This window comes from Arthrobotrys flagrans (assembly GCF_004000055.1).
Source record: "Arthrobotrys flagrans strain CBS H-5679 chromosome Unknown unitig_0, whole genome shotgun sequence".
NCBI classification, from domain to species: Eukaryota; Fungi; Ascomycota; class Orbiliomycetes; order Orbiliales; family Orbiliaceae; genus Arthrobotrys; species Arthrobotrys flagrans.
The window spans coordinates 8,225,605-8,249,540 of record NW_027137550.1 but is presented as its reverse complement, the minus strand read 5'-3'; the positions used below and the strand labels follow the sequence as shown (position 1 = coordinate 8,249,540).

Here is a 23,936-nt window from a genome sequence, read left to right as displayed (position 1 = left end):
ATACTCAGAATTCTCTGGGCCACCACAGTCCCTAGGCATAAGGTTATGGCGGGAACGACGGAAGGACTTGGGCCCATACACGCGGTCATCCACATCCAGTTGCAGTAGAACAACCCCTAGCCTTATTCAACAATTCTGCCCTATGAGCTAGGACCATCCCCTGGAAAGCCTTTATAGTTATCGCCTAGGAGAGTATCCAGGTCCCTCTCTACCTCATTGTTGGTATACAACCTTCTGTCAGCGAGTGTATTACCTATGGGTGAAACTCCTATCAGCTGGCAGGTAGGTTTAAACTTGGCATTAAGATATTTGAACCTATGGGTGTTACCCACGGCGGTGGCTGGAGGTTAAATTTAAATCTGAGAGAGTTCGTAATATATTGGCTTCAGATTCCAGAATATCTCCGGCAGAATTGGATAATTGACACTCGAATAATTGGATTAATTTACAAGCCGTGCAATTGCAACCGAACGGAAGCTCAAAAATACTCATAGGTGCCGTATTGACAGGGGAAGTTCTCACAGAATAATAAAGGGTCATAACTCGGAATACTCAATTTTGAAAAATAAACATACAACGTTTCCTGGGAACATTAAACATTAAACTATTATTTTTTTTTTTTCGCAGTAATAGAATATCCCATAGCGTTGAGGAGCTTGTCGATACGCAAACCTTGGATGACTTGGGTGAGAGCACCTCCAAGACCAAGCGCATTCAATATATTTGCAAGCAAGTTCAGGACGCCAACAACAAGCAAACCGACAGCTCCAAGAATTTGGAAGAGTGGCTCTGAGAGCATACTGAAGAGAGGACCGAGCTCGATCTTGGCTTTCGGCATCCCCTCAATTGCCTTGCGACCCTTTTCAATCGTAGCTTGAACACGAGTGCTCAGCTCGTTGCATCCCTCGATGACCATCTGCTCGTCGGCAGAGCCTTCAGCATCTTCAACATGACGTTTAGCAAGACGCTCGAACTTGTGATCAGGGTCAAGGGCCTTGATTTGATCCAAAGTAGATTGCATAACTGCATGAGCATTCTCAATAAGCGGCTTCATCTTGCTGACAAAAGCGTCTTCATCCAACTCGCCGTTCTCTTTTTCCTTCTCAGCTTCGTCGATAGTTTGGTCAATCATGTCCAAGAGAGGCTTGACTTTATCAAGTCCCTTGTCAACGATTTGTGCCATGCGCCTCATGACTTTCACGCGCTCTTCTTCATCTGCAAGCTGTTGCTTCTCTTCATCGGTAAGTTCTTTTGGTGGCTCCTCCGTTGTTTCTTCTTTAGAACCCTTTTGCGGTTCAGGGTCTAGGTTTTCGACATTTCCTTTGCCACCAAAGTCGGAAGGAGCCTTGGAGGAAAGAGCCTGAGGCTCGAGCACATTGAATTGCTCGGCCTCAGGTGTTTGTTGGGGGTTTTGATGTAAGGCGGCGCTCATACTGTCTGGTGGTAACGATCCTGACGATTCATATAAAGATCTAGACTGTCGAGGTGTGGATATTTTTGTGGAAACCTGGGGTGGACCTTCAATTGGAGGTGACGATGGCGCAAAAAGAAAGAAATTTGTAAGTGATGTTTCATCTGAGCGACTAGATGATGCGATTGATGCCTTAAATCTAGTTGGAAAGAGTTTAGATACTCTTGATCTGATTCCCGGAAACATGACGTCGTGGTGCCACACTCTTATAGACAGTGGCTGGGGAAGCTTCTTGGGTGCAATCACTATAAAAGCTTCCCAGGACAGGCCTGTTTCTAGAGAATAGAAGATTCGTACATGAAGAAAATCCTGATCGGGACCAAATTCATCATTATGACATGATCCGCATACTTTTCTACACAATAGCATGGTTTCGGTCGCTTGCGAATCACCGGAAGATATCGCTAGCGCCACTTCCATCTACATGCATCTGCGATTGTGACGTGCAACGTACGTTATCTGTCAAAAATCTAGGACGGCTAGCTGTGTTATATTGTTTTGTCGTTATTTGATTGGACGTGAAGATGCAGAGGAGCAAGCGCTATTACGGGGGTCATATGAACCACCCCTAGTGTCGCTTTAGCTTTTGTCAGAAAGTGCCAGTGCAAAATGGTGGCCAACTAGGCCACGGCACCAAACTTGTACTTCATCAGTATTATGGCTTCAATATACTTCTGACAGTTTTTTGGGTTCTTGGGTTTTGCGGATTCCAACAGCCTCAACACAAAAAAAACATCTTAATCAAAATACAAGATTTTGTTATTCTGAGACCTGCAAAGGCTAGATACTATTATATCTAAACATATATTATAAAATTAAATGAAAATAATTAATTCTGGTGAAATTATGAAACAGCGAGCTAATACAGCCGCTATAATTTAGGTGTTTGCAATACAATTACTTACACAGCTGCTTACCGGCCTGCTAGCAGGCACTGACAACTTGGTAGGTCGGTTAGTACACAAGCTACAGTACAACAAACAATACGAACACACCTTCGAGCTATAAGCATTTAAGACTTTTCACCCAAATCCTGCGCACAGATGGTGTTAAACAAAAGATTTTAGTATTTTGAAACCTGAAACTACAAGACTACAATACTATACTGAAGTTTATATTTTCATCACAAATTAAAATAACTAATTTTAGTAGACTAGCCAGTATTATAGTGGTGGTCGCAGACTGATAAACAGGCAATATATAATATCGTATAATACAATAATGGCAGGCTTACAGGCAAGTTCACAGGCAAATTCACAAGCAGGTTCACAGACAGGTTCACAAGCAGGTTTACAGGCGGGTTTAGAGGCAAGTTCACAGGCAAATTCACAGGCGGGCTTACAGACAACTTTACAGGCAGGTTTACAGGAAGGTTTACAGGCAGGTTCAAGTTCACAGGCAGGTTTACACTTTACAGGCAGGTTTACAGGCAGGTTCACAAGCCGATTTACACAGCAGTTATTGCAAAAAACAATCGGGCTATATTGAAAAAAATATAAGTTCTCGGGTTGATTCTTAAGTTATTCCTTTTTATTTTTAAGATATCTGTGTATGCGGCAGAGAGATTGGTAACCGGTTAAAAAGCTGGCTGAACACTCGCATCCGGCTAGCCACTTAGGCTTACAGCTAGCTGGGCACTCATATCTGGCTGGCCACTTACATCTAGCTGGCCACTAGCACTCACAGCTGGCTGGGCACTAGCAGTTGGCTGGTACTAGCAGCTAGCTGGGTAGAAGCCGTAGTGAACCAAGATTTTTGATAGAGTGAAAAGCTATTATCCTACTAGTTTATTAAACAAAGTTCTATATTATTTGAATTTTATATAATAATATCCAACATAAATCTTTTAACGTCCGGGCTCTATATAACATCATCCTGCGCTCAATTTTTTTTCCTGATGAAGAAATTGGTACTATCTTAGTTATATTTTCGTAATTAAGACTGAGACCGCAGGCGTTATTAGTAAAGCTACTATTCAGACGCTGAATGATAATACTAACTAAATTATTATAAAAAATTTTGGAAGTGTAAAGCTACGATGTCTATCGAAGCCTGTCGAGGGTGCTCGAAGCGTGATGCGATGTATCTTAGGTGGTAAGGTCAACTTGGTGCTTAGAATGTTACTTAGATTATCCAGTGCCGATTCGAGTCGTCACTGAAGGGTGGCTATATATACACATTCTATATACATGAGGAAGGACGTTCGGAGGACGTCCTTCCGAGATCACACCACAGTGGTCTTATCCATCCGGCTCGAGGCCTGCCGAAGGCAGCCGTGGTTTGTCGTGCGTTGTCGTGTGGTATTTCGGATATCATGCTCTTATGACACCACTTTGGACGAACATCACGGTTTCCTGACACCACACTCCGTGGGTCTAGGACGACTGTCTCCTGACACCACCTCCGTAGGCCTAGGGCGAACGTCTAGGAGAGCGTCTCCTGACAGGAAGACTAAGAAAGCATAAACTTATAATATTAAATAATAAATCTATTCTAAAGAAATTAAGGAATAAACCGCAGAAATACTTACTAAAAATATAATAAGATAAACTATTTTTTAATATAACTTGAACGCTAGTTAGTAAAAGTATAGATTGACAAAAAGGCAATATAACCCGCCGAGGGTACTTGTGTTTTTGGCGCAAACTCCATACAAAACGCATGTACTCTTGGCGGGTTATATTGCTTTTTTGTCAATCTCCAAGTAAAAGAAAAATACAATATTCTATTTTCAACTACAACTAAAAGACACTGGCAGTTGTTAAACAAAGTAAGGAGCAATATAATAATAAAAAAGTACCTACACAAAAATTTTTTAAATTTAGAATTATTTTGTATAATTTATTATATTTTAAGGAGGTAATATAATTTAGCGCGCTTTGCTTTTTGCTTATAAATTAACTTTTATCTGTTTTCGAGAGAAAGGGGATATTCTTTTTCTTTATATTTTACTCTTGCTTAGTATCAAACACCCATAGTCTAAACCTCTGTAGCATTAGCGGCTCTATGATGGAACGAGAATCAGTAGCCTCTTGTGTTTTTGCTGATGACGAGGCGCGAATATTAGCTATTGTAGGTTTCATTTTGCTTTTTATTTTATTTTTTGGTTGGTTCTGTGGTTAGAGCTCGGTCTGCCTGGACCCTATACCTCTATTCTTTCGCATTTGGGTAGTCCTACATTGAAATATTTCGATCATAGGGTTTCTAGTTTTACGTTTATTTATCTTGTATCCTATTTTCTGTTATATAGGCACATGTCACTCAATCCCCCCCGAGGTTTCCTTGTGAAGTTGAAGGTATCTATATGTTACGATAAGCTGTGGCCATATTCGGGGCCGTTACACAGTTTTTGTGCACCAAGACTTCTATTCTCGATGAAATCTCAACTTATATGTATCTGGGATATCCTCAAACTCAACCTTTTGATCCTTAGACTCGGCAGCCTCTTGAAGCAATTCCTTGTCTTCCTTGCTGACCTTTTCGTTCTTGAGTTTTTCGATATCATCCTCGTCAAATTCTTCTCCACCGATAGCCGCTTCGATCTCCTCTGGAGTTGGCTCCTGTGTAGCCTGCGCGGCCTTAGGAGCGACTTTGTTGGCATCATCATTCGCAGGATCTGCCTCGACTTCTGAAGCGTCATCTTCATCATCATCGTCGTCGTTGCCACCTTCAGGAATTTCTTCTTCGAAAACTTCGTCTTCGTACACAGTAACAGTGGATGTCTTAGGTGGCTGAACCTTGACAGTCTCAGTGACAGTAATGACACCTCCTTTGGTGACTGACGTAGTTTTGCGAACCCCGCCTTTGGTAAGGATAACGACCGTGTTTCTAGTAACAGTGACAACCTTAATCCTAGGTGGGAGAACCTTGGTAGGCTTGGGCGCTGGAACCTTGATAATCTTGGTAACGGGTACTCGGATTGTTTTTCGTGTAGTTATGTACTGTTTGCGCGTCACGATTTTTGTGCTTACGACCTTCTTCGTTCCAATCTTCTCGGTAACGACCTTTTTAGCAGGTCTAAACTGCTTGATGGGAACACAACCGCCAAATGGTCCGTTCCTATGTAAATAGTTAGCGCACATGAATAAGAGAATGTAAGCGTCTAGACGTTTACGGCTCGTTGCAAGAACGGAGCGGGATACTCACGCGGCATTGTTTTCACAGCGGACTAAGCAGACGTCTTCAATACGGCCGTTGGTTCCGAACTTCCCGTGGCAGTTCAAGTTCTTTGGCATTGCAATCGAAACCCAGCATGTTTTACCAATTCCTGGCCAGTTAAAACTAGAACTTTGGTCGCCTGGACAGTTTTTAGTTACCGCTAGGGACGTTGTCCAGCTAGCTCCATTGCCCTTATAGTCGATTTTGCATTTGAATGGACCACCGCCATCGAGATTGACTTGGTACTAGCCCCCGATATTGACATTTAGCTTAGATTAAAGGCCGCTTTTGAGATAGATTTTACTTACCACAAGGATGTGTAGTTTGCCTCCGGCGGTCACCTGAGGAATACCAGTCTTAAGCCCCTTCCTTCCAGTTGCCAGGCAGCTTCTAGTCACTCCCTTAGTTTCTTGGAAAGCCAGGAAATCGACGCTCTTCTTCACGTTGATGAAAGCGGCAGCCGGAGTAACTTCGCTGAAGAGCCAAGACCCCTTCTGCTTCCATTTGGTTCGCATATTTTTATCGTACCAGACGGCACTGGTCTGAGCCGAGCAGCCGCACCCATAGGGACGGTATTTTTTGTTCCAAGCAGTGTGGACGACTCTGTCATCGAAAACTGCGATATCTCGCTGGTGGGGTAACAGGTGTGTACCCTTACGCGGCGTGAATGGACCGAATCCGAGGCCGTGGCCACGAATTGCTGGTTTGGCGTTTCCGTAGGCGTCAACAAAAACACAGTGGGCGGATGTAACGTCGACAATGCCCACGAGAGCGATTGTGACAGATGTCAAAAGAGTGGAGAAATGCATCTTGAAAGAGTGTCTCGGTTTTGATGCGGAAAATTCAATGAATGACTGACAGTATGATTGAGAGAAAAGATCGTACTCGGGACTCAAATGAATGGATAGAGAAGTAGATAAACTTCACTGGATGGGACTCGGCATCTATGGCGGTGCTGGAGGTGGTTGGAAAAAGACTCTCTGTCATGTCGACAATCATGAGGGTTTATATAATACTTTGGCTCGAGTCGTCATTACGATACTAGTGTCCTACACCTCATTACCTAGTACCACTATTTACAGATGGTTCAATCGTTGAAGTATCGCCTAAGGTTGACAATCGGGTTCAGAGCACCCATTTAGATCCAATACCGATTTATCGACAGAGACATGAGATGGAATGAATACTACGGTAAGTATAAGCTCCCTAGCTAATCAAGTTTAGAGCAACCGGAAACCTATTCGACAAGAAGACGGGTGTAAGTTCAATAGAAAGGAGGTATCCGGGAAACTTACGAAAGCAAGATCATAGAGTTGTCCAGATAGATACACTCAAATGCGAAGATAATTTCTTTGCTCGGATATAGTGCCACCAACTTTTATTGTCTTAAAATGTACGGCTTAGACCTATAAGAGTAAAGGCAAAAGGGCCGGATTGTAAAATATAAGCTGTGCGGGAGGCAAGGTCTTAAGGTTAAGCCCATGAGAACCTAGATATTGGGTTATTGCAGATGTGCGCGCAGATTTTCGTACAAAGTATTATCGATCCGGTGTATTAAAATCGTCTGGTTACGAGACTGGATGTATTCGAATATCCTATGTCTATGTATAAGATGGGCCCGGGCTGAAATCGCGTATGGAGTATGGAGATACCCGCACTCATTGTATCCTAAGGATTCTGTCCAAATTCCCTATAGTGTGCACGGGATTCAAAATGAAATCCAGGAGTCTGAAGCGGTTGATAGTCAGTCGGCAAACCTAGTTCTGATATTCTGTTTTTATCTTTTATTTTTTTTTATTTTTTATTTTTTATTTTTTTTATTTTTTTCATTTTTCCACATTTTTCTTTTTTTAAAATTTTTTTGGCTCCATAGACCCATACCCGATAGACTAGCTTCAATACACAAAGTTGAATTTGGCTTTCTTCGATGGCCAACGCTAAAAAAAACATAAGCTCAGATGCTTATTTTCACATCGACTATGATAGATTACAATTATCTTACGTTTATATTCGTTTCATACCCGTGTTATACTTTCTATTCGTCAACAGGAAACGCTTTTGCAGTGACTGGAGACCTAGTATTCCGGATAATAGTGATAAATAATTCACCAATCCGCCACACATTAGGAATATGGTGAACCTGGTCATGTTCCATTGCTGTAATTTGTAGGACTGCGCGTTGGAAATATGCAGGGCACTTTTGTGTAATTGCGCATTGGAGATATGTAAAGTACTTTTGTATCATTGGCTACAGGTGCGATGCAGGGTACTTTTGTGCAACTGCCCGTGCAGTAGAGTGAGTCAACGCACAAATTCGACACCGCCAACACTAATTGAGGAGGACTATGACTCGGTTCGGAATTCCAAAATTTCTGACAATAATCCGAACTTTCCCTGCCATGGCTATAGCCGGTCATTAAACTCGAGGAGATGCTGGAGAAACCTTGGGATAGAAGAGTTGAAAGAACCTAACACAGTATTTCTTAGCGGCGATCCAATTGCAAGATATTTCAAGATAGACATTGTAAATGCACAAAAATAAGGTTTCGTATGAATTAGACATCTTAATACGATACACGAACTTTCGCAACACCATCTTATAAGCGACGGCTTCGTGGGATGGTGACGAATCAAATAGGCCGCATGGGATTTCCAGAAATCGCATGCATGAAATTTTATCTATGAAGTGTACTGGTATCAAACGAACAGAAGGGGTCAAGAGGTTGAATGGTATAGCCAGATCTCGCAACGACTGACCTCTGCGTGTATAGGCGTTTTTTTCCCCATTCCTCGCCTTGGATTTTGTATATATTTTATTTTTCATCTTCATACATCTCGCGGCACACGACAAGGTGGCATCTTGGCGACTCAACCGGCTACCAGCATTTGTGAATAGATTCCGAACCTTAATAATTTTTTTTTTTGATAAACCTGAGACCAACAGCTTTAGAATAACAGGCGGTTCTGTTTTCCTACGTCAGGTGTGGACATCAGTTCTTGAAAAAAAAATCCCTAAAATATCGTGATACGTATCTCGTCGTTTATTTTAGTTTCGGATTCTTCGGTATCGCCTAGTCTCGACCAGCATCGCCCATTTAACTAATACACCTGATCGCGGCTCCAATTATCAGTGTCTGAGCGTGAGATACATATTCAGTGTAGGTGGATTAAGCCGAAGAACTGATCCGCTTCGTAACTTCAAGCCACCATTCGATTTAAATTCGGCTAAGCTTGTAAGGAAGTAGGATACAGGCGACATCAAATTGAAAGACATCAGGCATGGTGGATGCATGGTCATAGCGCTATCTAGATTAAGGACATGGTACCCATACTACCTTCATGGAACTGTTCATTTGGTCATATACTCAGGCCAAAATAACCGCCGGATTGCACTCATGCCTCCAAAACCAAAGTCAGCAGATGAATTACCACTGTAATTGCGGGCAGGTATTGTCGGAGAGTGAAGGAATACGATGATTGCAGCCGAGGATGAGCAAGCTCGAGATACCGGCCTCGTTCTCGCTAGCTTATCCCGGGTACACAAACTATCAATCGCTGACCGATTCCTGTTGGTTCTTAGAGTATCTGACGTAGGAATTTCTTTCAACGACACTGCATAATACAGTAATACTTTAATTCGAGGCTATTAACGATATATTATAATTAAAAAAATCGTTAACTACCAGATGTCTAGATAGCTGATGGTATAAATTGGACCTATTGCCTCAGTTACCTGTAGCATTTTCCCACAGCATCGCACCGCTACTGCTGGCTACTGAGACGAAACACTCCACATTTTATATTATAATCATATGTAAGGGTCATCTCATCGAAGTTTATCCATCAGCTTACCCATTCTTATAGCCTAGCTTGTGGTTAGAAAGCCCAACAAAATGAAAGGCGCTATCCTCATTATCTTTCTCGCTGCCCTAGCAACCGCCGCTCCGACCGTAAGTGCCCAAGAGCAGATATCATGATGATATCACTACACCTCTGCAGTCAGCTAGTAGCATTGAAGCCTTTCGCTGATTCTAAAACTTATATAAAAAATAGTCCAAAATATGCCCATCAAAGGCGGTTGCAAAGACTCCAACGACCGAATGTCATAAAATGGAAGGTTATAAGTGCACACAGCGAAATAGCGAGGGTACATGCACCTATTGCATCCCCGACGAAGGTTTCCTTGGGAAAAAATGCAAGAATTCCGCCAATTGTCCAAAAGATGCCTTTGAGTGCCAAGGTGGTGTTTGCGGTTACAGGAAAGATCTTTTCTGCGGGAGGACCATATTCCCGCGTATCGAATGCGCAGAAGGCTACATGTGCAAGAAGAATCCAGTTCCAAGTTCTGGACCTCCGGGAAGCGGTAGTGGTGTTTGTATCCCCGACGAGGAAGCCTAGCTATTATTCTAGATTGAAAATCATTTTATATTAAAGAGAGAGTAAAATCAAACTGCTACCTCATATTGATTATACTGCAAATATAAATACCTCATATCCAAACGAGAATGAAATCCCGTCTCAATTTTGAAGAAAATCTGCAATCTGCTGCTCCGCTCCGGAATTTAGTAGCTACAATCATGATTTCTGCCGTACTCATATAATTTGATGAAGGTGATTATAGCTTAAGTTAAAGCGAATGCGGACATTCCTTAGAGCCTATGCGGACGGCAAATGTCTCTTCAATCTTTGCGAGGGATTCTGCGAAGAGAGCGACAAGTATTGCAGGAATTGCGATTATGACAGGTGACCTCGTGATAATGCCAAAATGCGTGGTTTTATCTACCCACGCTCTATAGTATCTAGACGCGCTAAAGCAGAAGATCTGACTGAGTTGACTCATGTGGTTGAAACCGATATCTGCAGTTCTAGTGCTTCCGCTAGCAGGTTGATTATAATTGAGAGCAATGTCAATATTAGTGAAGGCAAATGGGGTCCATAATCCACTATTCCATCCGGATATCCTTCAAACAGTACCAAATGCCGTCCTATAGTGTGCCCCGGTCGCACTTGTCTAAATATCGAGGTGCTTCTATGATGGCCGTGGAACCATTCCAGTTTGACAACACAACCAGGACTTCGCTCAATTGATATCGTGATCAAATTCCTTGCCAGTGAAAGCTTCACTATCTGTTCTAAATAACCAATGAAAAGCCTTGCAAATACTTACAGTGAAATTAACAAATTGGATCACTCAAACTGGAATGTGCTAGATAGTGAGGGGACGAAACTTGTGGACTTTTGTTCTCAAACCAGTGGGCGACTATGAATTCGGTTCTTTAAGCCACAATACCAGAAACTTCCGTTCCAGGTAAAAGTTGAATAAACTGACATTATTCCAGGCCTTCGTTAAAGAAGGGCAATTGTATTAGCCCTATAGCAGGTGCATCATGGACTCATTACAGAAGAGTCTACTGCAAATGTGTTGTGTTATATTTTCCAACAAATGACTAATTCTCCTTCGGCCGGATTGTTCGGCAAGTGGAATCGACAGATTTTTTGTACCGCGGATTTAGCTATAGGCATGCATAAAGGGCCTCAAACAGTCCCTTTTAAAAGGCAAGTAGAGCGAGATAGGCAATTGCCCGAAATCCTTTTATCCGATAAGTACTGTGCTAGCGTCATATCGTTGAAAGATGCCATATCTCTTAGTAGGTTTAAATACGGAAGGATAGTTGCAATTATGCAATTGTAGAAAACAATAGCTTCGATACTAGCACTCAGAATAAATTGACTGTCATAATGGAAACCTCGACCGTACAGCCAACCGGTCCGCCACCAAAGGACCTTGGAGACCAATCCGACGAGAAGAAAGAAAAGATAGAGTCCCAACCCAAGGAAGAAATAAACGACAACAATCGAACAAAATCGAAGTCATGGGCACTGACCAAAAAGATAGTACAATGGATACTCGACAAATGGTTAGTGATAGGTACCGCCATAGCGTGTATCGCAGGATACTTTGCACCTGATGTGGCGAAGTCCCACGGTTATGTCCATTCCGAATGGTCTATAATATACGGCGCAGTGGCCATCATATTTTTTGTATCAGGTCTATCGATTCAGACTGAAAAGCTCCTTATTCACTTTTCGAACTGGCGACTGCACTTCACAGTTCAAGGCCTCTCCTTCTTGTTCATTCCAACAGTCTTTTTCTGCATCGTCCTTTTGGTAGCAGAGTTTGGAGATAAGGCTGTCTTTGACCGTCAGATTCTCACCGGAATGATTGTGACTGGATGCATTCCGACGACGTTAAGTAGCAACATCATAATGACTAGGCTATCAGGAGGAGATGAAGCTGCGGCCCTCGTCTCTGTGACGGTTGGAAATCTCCTCGGACCGTTTGTAACTCCGATTCTTGTAACGAATGTATTCTGGCCGACAATGGACCGATCCTTCGATGCCGTCCGCCCAGCTAGCGATCTTCAACAGCTCCGATCTTTGTATGCGGATGTGTTCAAACAAATCGGTCTCACCGTCCTCTTACCCCTGACTATGGGCCAGCTTATCCAAGGCTATATTGGGTTCGAGACCACCTCAAAATCGGTAAAAAAACTCTTTCTGAACAGGATTTCGACCTTCTGTTTAACTCTATTAGTTTGGTAAGTCGACGATCCCCCTCACTTACCATCCCACTGTATAAGTTGGACCTAGCTGATCTAGTGAGCTAGGACGGCTTTCTCTTCCTGTTTCGCTACGGGCTCCCTCCAGGAGATGCCAAAGGAGTTCCTGATTCTGGTAATTTTCGTTAATATCGGACTTTATATTTCCTTCACATCCTTTTGTGTCCTTCTATCGAATGTTCGAATCCCGTATCCATCCTTCAAGTGGCGGGAGCGAAGGTTTTTTATCAGTCGACTTCGCGTACTCGACCGGGGCGTTTTTATCGCGGTATGCTTCTGCGCTCCAGCTAAAACCACAGGGTTGGGGTTGCCGATTGTTACCGCCATGTGGACGAGATATCCTGAAGAAATGAAGGCTAAGATCCAGATTCCGGTTGTACTGTACACTATAGAGCAAATTTTTATCGCGCAAGCGTTGGTTTGGTGGTTCAGCAGGAACAAGAAGCACCGAGAAGAAGCGGGCCAGCAGGAATCTGTGGCCGAGCTACCCTAACGAACATAACTAACGAACATAGATAGCTATCATAGAAACAAGAATTGCAGTTGACGTGTCGATATAATTGTTATAGAATAGAATCTAGCCTCAGTTGCAACACTTCGTCATTGCCAATGGTTGAAGCCGAATCTCGTACGAGATCTGTCACACTAGAGCAGCCTGCATGTGTTGGTTGGATGGTCGATTGACGTGTCTTCCGCCTGCAACCCGCGAACCTCTCGAGATCTCGTTAACCCAAGCATCGCATTGAAAGAATTCCTACATCTAAAGGCTACCTAAAGGTTACCTAGTAGTCAAATAAAATCGTCGCGATCCCCGTGCGATTATAATATCACCTACCTAGCTTCATACCAAGTCACCAACCCAAGATAGCTTTGAATCCAAATTCAGCGACTCGCAGACAGTTCTCCGAATATTTCATCGCCGCATAGCCGCCATACGGTGCAGATGCTGGATATATCGCTGTTTTCCGTGCCACGCAGCATCTTCTCTCACTTTTGATCAACCATGCGGGCATGGCAGAGACCGGAAATGCTGAACAACCGTTCATGAAGCCGGCAAAATCGAAGAACCGCGTTTATGCCATGTGGGATTTCGTGGGCTGTACGATGGGGATATTGCTCAATAATGTGAGCTCCCCCTCTGATCCTGGCAGAAGTCAAAACGAGGCGTGGAAGGGCGCGATCGCACAGAGCCAGATGGCAGATATGCTCATTCAGGATGAGGCCCGCGGGGACAGTATGCATCGGATGGCGTGGGATTCGATACACGGTTCCCGTTCGGAGACGAGATCAAGCAGGCATCCACGGCTGTCGTCGACGCTGCTACTTAATCATTGAGTGTTTTGGTATATGAGGCCCTGTATATACTTAAGTATGTATCAGATCATATCAATGGTCGTGAAGACCGTATTCTTCACGATTCTAGAAATTCTCCGGACGAACAACTACTTCTATCTAGTGGCTACCAATTCGACAACAAACTCTTGAGCACTCGAAACGTGTAGACAGGTCATTAGATGCGAAGATATGATCATTACTAATCTGCTTTCTGTGGCTACTTGCTGAGGAACTGCTTTGGCCCGTCATACTACCAAGGGATTGGAGGGGATTCTTGACGGTATTTCACGCTAGGGTTGTCGCTCGCTTGGGAGTGGTAAATCGTAGGGAGATTGGACATGCTGATGATAGGAAGAGAGGTAGTCTTGCTGGATAGTGCGCGGTGCAGGAAGGTCCCCGACACCTCTCTGAGACCAGGTCATGGGACTAATCCAACTTCACAAATGCAACGCAAACGAGATTGCTCTTCATTACGCTAGCTCACCGGAAAACCTCTCAGATCACCTTCATCATTATCGGACTCTCATGTTGCCGACTCCAACAATACTGTTCACAATATCTCCTAACCTTCCACCTTGTAGTTGATGCGATTTACTGCATGGCACGTTTGCGAGATCACCCATGGGCCGGAGACTACCCCACAGTAAACACATTAGTTTAACGGACCCGTATAAAAGCGAAGTGGTGGGAATACCGTTGATCGAGTGTCGACAGAGTCATAGAGCGCTCGAGCCGCACCATATCAGGAACAAAACACAATGGTGGGTGGAAATTCTCTTAAGCTCAATACAAGAAATGAGCTATATACCTTACGAAATAGCCCGATTTATTTCCTCGCCGTCTCCACCACTAATGCAATACAAAAGGCGGCTTGTAGGGCATGACGTCCGGCTTGACCGTTTGGGGTTGAGCCCCAAGGCTTGACCAGTCGCCGCAGCAGCGCTTGGCTTGCGGGACCGAAGGGCACGATGTGGGCTGCCAAGTTGATGCCAACTCATGCTTCGGCTCCAAACTACAACGTTCCCGATGGACTCGACTTGCATACCATGGATTGACATTCTAGGCAATTGTTCCGCTTAACTTTAAGATGATGAAACTATAATCTAATACCAATATATATTCTCTCATAGATCTCCTGGGTTCCAATTCCGCTGGAAAATATATTGTCCGCCTCGGCATCAGAGCACAAGCTAAAGCATTATTCGAAAAACTTAATGGAATGAAGTTGCAGGATGATGGAAACCTCGGAAGAAGAGTTTCACGGACGGTTTACCTGTGGAGAATATGAAACATACTCCATCTACAGTGACGATCATGCTAGGAGGAAAACGATATAAATATCTGCTCGCCCGTCCTCTCTTAGATCGACAACGACATCTTCATACCTCTCAAAGAGTACTCTCCAAACAACGCCGACCGCACTAAGACATATCAACATGCGTCCTGAGTTGCAAATATCTCTAGCTCTTGCTTTCGCCACGCAGGCGATCGCGCAGGCACAACCGTGGGGACAATGCGGAGGGTATGTTGTAGCCTCTCGCCCTTCAACGAGAGATTCTAACCTTCTGCTTCTCTAAAGTAACGGCTGGACAGGTCCAACTAGTTGCGTCTCGGGGTGGTGCTGCCAAGCATCCAACGAATGGTACAGCCAATGCATTGAAGGTAGCTGTGGAGGGGGTTCGACGACCACTACAACCACTCGAACTACGACAACTTCGAGTAGAACAACCACTTTGGCCACGACTACTCGCACCACAACAAGCTCTGCGGCGAACCCAACTACCTCTTCTAGCGGCGGTACCTGCAGTGGAAGTAGCGCAACGGTCAACCAGCTCCAGGGGTACGGCACTGGGACAACTGGTGGTGGTTCCGGATCTGGTACCACTGTCACATCCTGCTCCGCGCTTGAGGCTGCCCTTAGTGGCACCACAGGCGGTGTGATTCGAATCAGCGGCCTTCTTAATGGCTGTGGAACGTACCGAGTCCCGTCTGACACCACCATTGTAGGAGTCGGTTCCAACTCTGGCATGGTGGGCGGAGGTCTCTACGTTCGTCGTGTTTCCAACGTTATCATCCGCAACCTCAAGCTGAGCCCTCCGGCTAAAGGCGATGCAGTAAACATTGACGGTTCTACTCGCGTCTGGGTGGATCATTGCGAATTCTACAGCTTGGGCCTCGTCGGTGGAAAAGATGACTTCGACGGACTCCTCGATGTTAGCCATGGATCTGACTTTGTCACAATCTCTTGGAACAAGTTCCGCGACCACGTGAGTAAATTTCCTCTTAATATTCGATTCTGAAGTTAGCTAGCTATATATTCAAGAGCGGTCGAACCATCGAGGATCTTAGCTTCTCGGGACGTATAAGATAAACATACTTTCTCATAAGATTAGTACTAACGCACCCCTTTATAATAGTGGAAAGGTTCTCTCGTCGGCCATTCAGATAACAATGCCGGCGAAGACACCGGAAAACTTCACGTAACATACCATCACAACTCCTTCACCAACGTCAACTCTCGTCTACCGTCCGTTCGCTTCGGAACCGCTCACATCTTTAGTAACTGCTACACCAACATCCCAACCTCTGGAATCAATTCCCGCATGGGTGCTCAGGTTCTGGTGGAACAGAACCATTTCCGCAATACCAAGCTCGCCATTGTTACCAACCTCGATTCCGACTACGACGGTTATGCTGTTCACCGTAACAATATCTTCGATAGCTCTGACATCAGAATCACTCAAGCTGGGTCGTTAAGCTCTCCACCATACTCGTATACGTAAGTTTATGCGATTTCCCACTGTGGACGATTGAGTACTGGTATGCGGGAATCGAACTAACAAGTTAATCTATCATCCAGTGCTTCCCCAGCATGCCGAGTCTGCGATCTCATTACCGCTTCCGCCGGTACCGGTGTTATCAGTGTCTAATATGCACAGCACTATATGACCGCATCTTGCCCTCAAGGCGCTAAGATCTATCACAAATATGTATATAACAGTAACTCGAGGTCTGTATATAGCTTAGTTAGACTGTAGTATCTATCTTCATCCACGCGTGGAATCCTGAACGTTCTTTGAAACAAGGAAAAGTTGTAATTCAATAATGAAGTTTCCAGTTAGCGTCTTGCTGCGCTAGACATGATGGACCATTTCATGAAACAGCCCTTGAGTACCGATACGTTCATATGATCATGCTATGGTAAACGCCGAGTGACGTCGAGCCAGCGAGCTCCAACTGCATCCCAAGATTTATGCTGAGATCTCTAGCTCTTCTAGACCTTCACTGAACATTAAGATCGTGCAATGACATCCTCAAGCTCCTACCTACTCAACATCCAATCTCGATTTTGCACCTCAGAACCACCGGGAGTCTCCACCAACGTTTCCTCTAACTTCATCCTATGCAGGCATGTATAGCTCTTCACCGGTCATCCCTCGAGCTCCAATAGCTATTCTCATCCTCAAATCCACTCGAGAGTATCAGCATCGGTCAATGGTGCGTCCGAAGGCCGTCATCTAGATACCTCTGTTTACATTAATTTCGCCCATGCCGTTAATATGATACGGTTATCGCTTTCTTCCTCCCTCAAGTTATGCATGCTCGACATCCACGACCCAGAGCTGCAGAGTCATAGAGGCTCTCGAACGGCCTAAAGCTAACCGACTCCAGACTATCGAGCTGGTGTCAATGTCGAAGTCACCACTAAAACATAATGTTCTAGCGAAGCTTGACAGCGCGTGTACTTCAAGCACGCGTCTGCTCGTATTCGTATCGATCAAGGATACCTCTCAGAACCCTCGCCATCACTCGGGGTCTAAATAAAAGTCCCGGGTTCTCCTCTATTTATTCAAAGCTCATCTCATCATCCATTCGTCGCCTTGATCAATCTCAGTCCCAACAACATAATATATACATTTCTTCAATAATCTTCCCTATATCAAAGCCAACCCGCCTGCAAAGAACGAACCTCATCTCCATCCTGCAATCCCCAGATAACCTTCTTATCGTCGACAACCCCATCTGGCACGGCAATAGTCTCCACATCGGAAGACTCGATGACGAGACCTCTGATCTCTACAAACAACGTCTTCAATGTCTCATCCCGGATGACGATGAGGAATTCAAAAACAAGTTTCTTTCACTATGCAAACTAACAGGCAGACAAAAGACGAGAATTAAATGACACCTGCCCCACCGGCAGACAATCCCTTTGGAGCCTCAGGAGAGTATCACAAGATCGAGTTGGGTTTCCGCGGGGCTGTAGGGGGCTCGAATTCACCATCAAAACCGAACGCGACAAGCGTCAAAAGCTCGGCTCGACAGCCGGCATAAGTGTGTCTTCCACTATATCAATACATATGACCTACCGATCCTGACACATCATAGAAAAGCAAATCACAAAAGGGCAAAGGGGTTAAGAAGGGCAGAAAGAAGACCTACTACAGCCGCGAATACGATTGCGACTCTGTTTCCAGCGAGGCTGCATCCGGCGCGACCACTGACTATAGTACCGACTACAGTATTGATTGTAGCGTTGACGTTAGCGGCTATGCCTCTACTGTCGACGATGAAGGAGATATCGACAGTGAAAGCGAACAATGCCCACCCTCTCGCCGCACGATTGCATGATTGTCTCGATTGTCGTGTGTGGTGGGATTCTATATATGGTGCTAGCTAGTTACTTTCACCGTCTTATCACCCCGCTATCAGTGGTATCATGTTTCTCATTCGCCTCACCCTCGCACAGCGCGGGATGTTGCATGTTTTCCTTTTCGGCTTTTTGAAATCTTCTCAACGATGATTACCATATGCATTTCCCTTCGGATCCTTCTGTGCGGGATTCGACACGAACTGATCCCACTGCTTGTTCCTATCATGTATAGCAGTAGTCTATAGCGTGTACATATAAGCACAAGTGAATGACATTTTATAATATGAATTATGGGATTTCATTTCGCTCCATCGCATCTAAAGCTTTCATGGGAATTCCGTCATTGATATCGGACGAAATCGCCACACAGCCGCTAGATCCATATCGCAACCAAGGAACCAAATGCTAAAAAAAGTATTAACTGAGGCTTGGCCTAGGCCCTGAATCTTCTAGGAATCATTAAAGCGCAGACGTCAGGAAAGCTGAGACGACAGCTTTACGACTTCTCGTCCTTAGTAACTACAAAAACCTCTCCAGTTTGATCAGATGTGAAATACATCCTCCCGGCCTCATCAAAAGCTAATCCCACGGGACTATACGCCCACTGTCCGTCAGCTCGATTCCGAAACAAAGTTCATGGCCCTCCAAAAAGAATAACTAGCGCTGGATACATACCTCAAACATTCGATAGCCGTCGGGCCAATGTTGATCTCACTCTTACAGTTCGAAAGATCGATGCTCGGATCCGTCCATACAAAGTCAACGGTGCCTTGTTTTGTCGTTGGAGGAGTATAAATTGTCCGTCTATTAAACGGCACATTCACAATTTTATGCCCAGTCGGACTGTGATAAGTAATAAATGCAGAGTCAAGGAGCTCGATACCGAGATTTGGACGATGCGGGTTATAGAATCGTATTCCCAGAGGAGCCGAATGGGGTAATATCGACAACCGAGGCTGCACAGTTTCCGTTTGGCATTGCTGGTCGTTAAATATTTTGGGATAGACGGTGAAACTCTCACCGACTTGTAAATCTAGGGTGTTATTCGCTAGAGCCGACGACTGTGGATGGCATCAAGTTTCAGCAGTTATTCAAAGATGTAAGGGATCATCCGGAAGCGAAAATATCACATTCTAAACCGCATGACAAGCCGGAAACCCGTAGTTTGGTGGGCTTTTAGTGCCATCCTCCGCGCATACAGAACCTAGGAAGTTGACCTCATCTGCTGGGTTGTCCAAGCCGATCGATTTGCCATATCTGGTCATGACATCGGCCCCGTTATCGACATTCCAAAAGTTGTGATAACGGTCCTAACACCGTACGCAAAAACCATACCATCCTTGACATAATCGTAACCGCCGTCTGGAACCTTGTTGAGGTCGAAGATCTTAATCATGGATCTAGGTATCGCGTTTTAACTAATCCAGTAAGTACTTTGGGAAGAGTAGAAGTTTCGCACCTCCCTGTAGATACCATACTTGCGGCCGTATCATTATCGCCCTCTGAGCTCCGGAAAATCATCAAAAGATTGGGATATCTTTTCGGAATAGCCATTGCCCTCGTGATTGCCAACGGATTCCTCAAAGCCATCCCTTTGACGAGGACCTTCGCGGGCCCATTAACCTTGAATAGGCGAGAATCATACTCCCAAGACAATGCAACATCGGGTGTACTAGCATATAACGTTTTGTAACCGGATGAAAAGAGAACGGAATGGGTGAAATTGAAGCCCTGGTCTGGGACGATCACCTTCTTTGAGGTAGCGGAAGGACAACCGCTGGAATCGTAGGCAGTTTTCAAGCCTACCAAACCGTCTCCAAGCGAGGCGACAATAAGCTGGCCTCGTTTATCAATAGCAATTTGACGGGGATGCGCGAAACCATCAGCGATCTTGGTCAGGGAGAAACCGGTGGAGTGTAGCGGAATTCCGACTGTGGGCACGAGGATAGTTTCGACAACACATTGCGAGGAAGAAGGGCCAATGGTAGGCAGACGAAGACCTTTAAGATACGCATTATATTAATTCCAAAAACATGAAGGCTATCTATTACGTTTAAGGGAGTTGCGATGTAGGAAGAGAAGCTAATGGACGGCTAATATATCGCCTGAGGTGTGGTATACGAAATGGTTCGCCGTTCCATTGGGTCTTCGTTCCTACTAGGACAAAATGCAACAACATTGACCTATCTCTACAACTGTTACAAGAGTCTCGAGACCAAGGCCTTAAATACCAAACGCTGACCAGATATAATTTCATCGATATTAATAACTGCTTCTCCTGCCAGTTGCCGTCATGATGCATCAAGATCGGCCTCAGAAGTCGACCGAACCCCTGCGCTTGCATTGGTTCCACTAGATGCAGCCAATAAGCGGACCGTCTCGCAAAGCTTAGTTCAGATAGTACTTGAACTCCGATTCGCCCGGAATTCCCAACGTGGGCAACTGCCCTTTCATTATGTAATCGAGCTGCTCACTGGTCAGACCTTCAAAGCTGTCCCAACAGAATAAAAGCGTGTTTATAAGAGCTACTCACGAACTTTCAAGCTACCAAACTTACGGCTTTTCGTTCTGTGGATGTTCTAAGGTTGTTTTGATTATGAACGACCTGAAACTAATGTTAACTATATCTCTGAGTATAAGAAGACTCTCAGATCTGGAGAACATAGCGCTTAAGTTTGACGGGGGACAGATCTGCCTGCCAACGTTAAAACCCAAAGATCAAGAAGGATGGTTATACCGGTTTCTTTTTGAGTATTTGAGGTCCATATGAGCCTTGCAGACACATGGTTGTGATGCCGTTCCTCAATCGTGAGTATTCAAACAGTGCAAAAGTCTAAATCTCGCTACGCTCCTACAAAACCACGCGCATAAATTCGCCGAAGAAGATTGCGGCCTAAAGCTAAAATTCGGGAAAGTTTGTCTGAATAATCAATCTCAGAGCGATATCTGACACTAGCCTCTAGAAATGAATCTCCCCGATCGGTACACATTCAAACCTTTCTTCAACGACAACGCTTTATATATCATTCGTACCCCAGAAACAATATTTCATTGGCCTTGCTATCACGCTAACAAGAGTCATGCCTTCCGATAGGTCAGGGCTAACATCTCCTCAGTTTTCATTAACAATGGCCGCATCAGCTTTGATTTGAAAGAGACAAAAAAAAAAGAAAGCAGTTTTGGGGCGTTCATTTTTTTGAAAAAGAAAAGGGGGTCTGAAGACCGGTTTGTTTTTGGGACTATCCAAGAAGACTAAGTATTTCCCCTGGTACCGGTCGATCCCTTGGTACTCTTAATAGCCCTGAGTTTTCTAACTAATAGCTGTTTCTCCCGAAGTAACTCAAGTTCTTGGTTGTCGATCTCTACTAATCGAGCGAGTATACTTTGTTCATCCTCTAGCCGGCTTTCTTCCTTCGATGTTCCTTCTGACATAGAAGGTTCCGGAATCGGCATGTTGTAAGAGGAGTCCGTCCCAGCGGACTTCTCTCCCATGAAAACGGTCTCAATCAATCGCGTATTGCTGGCCGCCTCAGATTCAGCAATACCGGATTCGGGAGCCCGCTATCGAAGGATATATGGTTAACTTCTAGCCAACTAGTTTAAACGTCTCACGTGCCATGCTTACATTTATTTCAGCCCTACTTGTAAACACCGCTTCAGCGCCCCTAGAAGATCTGAGGACTCGGGTGGCAGCACTTGGACCCTCTTGTTTCTGAATAAGGCCGTTTGAAATCAAAGAGACACCCATGTTATCTTCTTCGATTTGCCGTATATCCTCTAAACCCTCATTATCCCATAGAAATGGGGGCCTGCCGCCCAGCGGTAAGTCACATGTCTGTACAAGCTGATATCGGCTGTTTGGACCTAGTAATATTTCCACAGGTCCGCTCTGGCCAGAGACTCGGGCACTCGATTCCAGGCGGATCCAAACTGACTGAGGGGAGGAAGGAAGCTGTTTAATAATGTTTTCTTGGATGCGATGTAATGATATAAACGCCTTTAGGGTATCGTCCGCAGCCGTGGACGGCGTATCGCCCTCCCGAACTCTCCGAAGCACCCCTCCATTCGGTACTTCAAAATAAAAAATCGGTTTATATTTCGTCACTACCCTCTTCTTCATCCGCGTCGGAGGGGCATCGAACTTTTCCAAAAAGCCCGGCATCATGATCCTTTTTTCCATTTTCCACTCCAGGAAAGAGACCAACGCAAGATACCTCGTCTTAACCCCCCATCTAGGACTTCCTTAATTGTAACATGTCTCTCTAGTTTTAGCTTCTTGTTTGCGAGGACTAGCTTGATCTTCTCAGCCCGACAAGGGCTCCAGCAGTTTTCAGAGGAGTCCCAGATAGAAATGTTAACGGTGGGATACTGGTAAGCGTATGGTCTAAGACGTCTCATCTTGTAAGTTTTAAAGTCGATTGACTCTAGATCTATCCCTTCGGTTCCTATCGTCTCCATCGCCGTCGATGGTGGGGATGGGGCTGGCGAAGGCCCTTCTCGGAGATGACTTGAATCTTCACTGTTCTCGACCTGTAGCCATTGCTCACAAGAAGGGCCTGGAATGGCCTCGACTAGGCTAAAGTTGAATGAACTTTCTAGCTGCGAGCCTAACCCGTATTGTTAGTCCTCCAATCTATCATCAACTAAAAGATACGCTGAGTCGTTGGTATACTCATATTCGGGCAAGTGGCGTTTTATTATTCTGGATGGTATTCCCTTTGTATATTCCGGTTGGTCGCGCTAGCTTGCCCTTGTGAGTTAATGTACGAAGATCTCTAGACTCAGTTTTCAAGCATTTTACACATACAAATATTTACAACTAAGGCTTTCGGTTAAATAGTTGCAAACAGAGCTGAAGTAATATTATCGCAAGACTATGTAGTCATGATATGTTTTTTTTTGTTCTATGATTCATGTCTTTGTTTTTAAACAAGAATCAGGACCGCTCGTGGGGCCTCAAAATCGTGTGGGGATTCTCGAACTTTCAGGCAACATTTGCAGCGCTGATGCGTTTGTGTCACAATTGCGCGAAGGTGTTCGAGAGGAAGTTTCCGGAGCGGAAATACGACATAGGGCTTAACCTAAAACCAGTTAAAACAAAAGCTATATCCATCTCGCAGTGTAGTTACTAAGGGGCTACTAGGCGACTTTGTGGAACCGGTATCATGGTTTATAAGACTAAAGGCCACTGTGTGTCCCTACACTTTTTCAAGCGGGACCAGCCCTGCAGCTACTTTCTAGGGATTTATTAAAAAATATTAAGGTTGACAGAGCGTCTAATTTATAGCTACCGCGAACATCGACTACGTTATTTCCGGCTAGTATCACAAACCGAAGGTCTAGTTTCTATATAAAAAGGAACGAGGAGTGGGCCAGTGTTTCTCTGAAGACTCATGGAGTGAGCTGAATTCCTCTCGGAAGACTTCTCAGCGATCGAAAGGGAGGACGGGCATTTCACAAATATGCGAAAACCCTTCGTTAGATCCTGAAGATCTTGGAAGCCTTCTACGAGAGCTACGATGTCTTGGATTGGCCGGAAGTATATCTCTACGTTTCTTCAGTCTGGGTAGTCGTTTGCGGCAGTATATTCTGCCAGCAAATCTCGTAAAGTAGTGCTCTATGTTGGCGGCGATACTTTACGCAATCATGTACTTGAGCACTCAAGATTTCTACCTCCGTCACCTCGTTACGAAGAGAA

At 44.7% G+C, this 23,936-nt stretch overlaps 8 protein-coding genes across 8 annotated transcripts; 4 read left to right on the top strand and 4 right to left on the bottom strand.

The window, feature by feature from the left end:
- Positions 1–607: 607 nt before the first annotated feature.
- On the bottom strand, positions 608–1,432 carry DFL_005409 (uncharacterized protein; the record flags this gene model as incomplete). The annotated part of the gene is made up of 1 exon (XM_067634666.1): positions 608–1,432. One exon carries the CDS (start codon positions 1,430–1,432, stop codon positions 608–610), a length of 825 nt encoding a protein of 274 aa, XP_067492712.1.
- A 3,404-nt stretch (positions 1,433–4,836) lies between these two features.
- DFL_005408 (uncharacterized protein) lies at positions 4,837–6,438 on the bottom strand (the record flags this gene model as incomplete). Its single annotated transcript, XM_067634665.1, has 3 exons — positions 4,837–5,530; positions 5,618–5,874; positions 5,938–6,438. The coding sequence occupies 3 exons, from the start codon at positions 6,436–6,438 to the stop codon at positions 4,837–4,839; spliced, it is 1,452 nt and encodes a 483-aa protein (XP_067492711.1).
- Positions 6,439–9,522: 3,084 nt separating this feature from the next.
- On the top strand, positions 9,523–10,027 carry DFL_005407 (uncharacterized protein; the record flags this gene model as incomplete). Its single annotated transcript, XM_067634664.1, has 2 exons — positions 9,523–9,579; positions 9,683–10,027. 2 exons carry the CDS (start codon positions 9,523–9,525, stop codon positions 10,025–10,027), a joined length of 402 nt encoding a protein of 133 aa, XP_067492710.1.
- Positions 10,028–11,368: 1,341 nt separating this feature from the next.
- On the top strand, positions 11,369–12,742 carry DFL_005406 (uncharacterized protein; the record flags this gene model as incomplete). The annotated part of the gene is made up of 2 exons (XM_067634663.1): positions 11,369–12,228; positions 12,298–12,742. The coding sequence occupies 2 exons, from the start codon at positions 11,369–11,371 to the stop codon at positions 12,740–12,742; spliced, it is 1,305 nt and encodes a 434-aa protein (XP_067492709.1).
- Positions 12,743–15,020: 2,278 nt separating this feature from the next.
- On the top strand, positions 15,021–16,514 carry DFL_005405 (uncharacterized protein; the record flags this gene model as incomplete). Its single annotated transcript, XM_067634662.1, has 4 exons — positions 15,021–15,106; positions 15,164–15,851; positions 16,002–16,363; positions 16,445–16,514. 4 exons carry the CDS (start codon positions 15,021–15,023, stop codon positions 16,512–16,514), a joined length of 1,206 nt encoding a protein of 401 aa, XP_067492708.1.
- Positions 16,515–17,766: 1,252 nt separating this feature from the next.
- DFL_005404 (uncharacterized protein) lies at positions 17,767–18,216 on the top strand (the record flags this gene model as incomplete). The annotated part of the gene is made up of 2 exons (XM_067634661.1): positions 17,767–17,847; positions 17,974–18,216. The coding sequence occupies 2 exons, from the start codon at positions 17,767–17,769 to the stop codon at positions 18,214–18,216; spliced, it is 324 nt and encodes a 107-aa protein (XP_067492707.1).
- Positions 18,217–18,734: 518 nt separating this feature from the next.
- On the bottom strand, positions 18,735–20,533 carry DFL_005403 (uncharacterized protein; the record flags this gene model as incomplete). The annotated part of the gene is made up of 6 exons (XM_067634660.1): positions 18,735–18,831; positions 18,914–19,299; positions 19,438–19,495; positions 19,561–19,638; positions 19,698–20,238; positions 20,509–20,533. 6 exons carry the CDS (start codon positions 20,531–20,533, stop codon positions 18,735–18,737), a joined length of 1,185 nt encoding a protein of 394 aa, XP_067492706.1.
- Positions 20,534–21,490: 957 nt separating this feature from the next.
- On the bottom strand, positions 21,491–22,914 carry DFL_005402 (uncharacterized protein; the record flags this gene model as incomplete). Its single annotated transcript, XM_067634659.1, has 4 exons — positions 21,491–21,799; positions 21,864–22,309; positions 22,453–22,845; positions 22,911–22,914. 4 exons carry the CDS (start codon positions 22,912–22,914, stop codon positions 21,491–21,493), a joined length of 1,152 nt encoding a protein of 383 aa, XP_067492705.1.
- Positions 22,915–23,936: the final 1,022 nt, after the last annotated feature.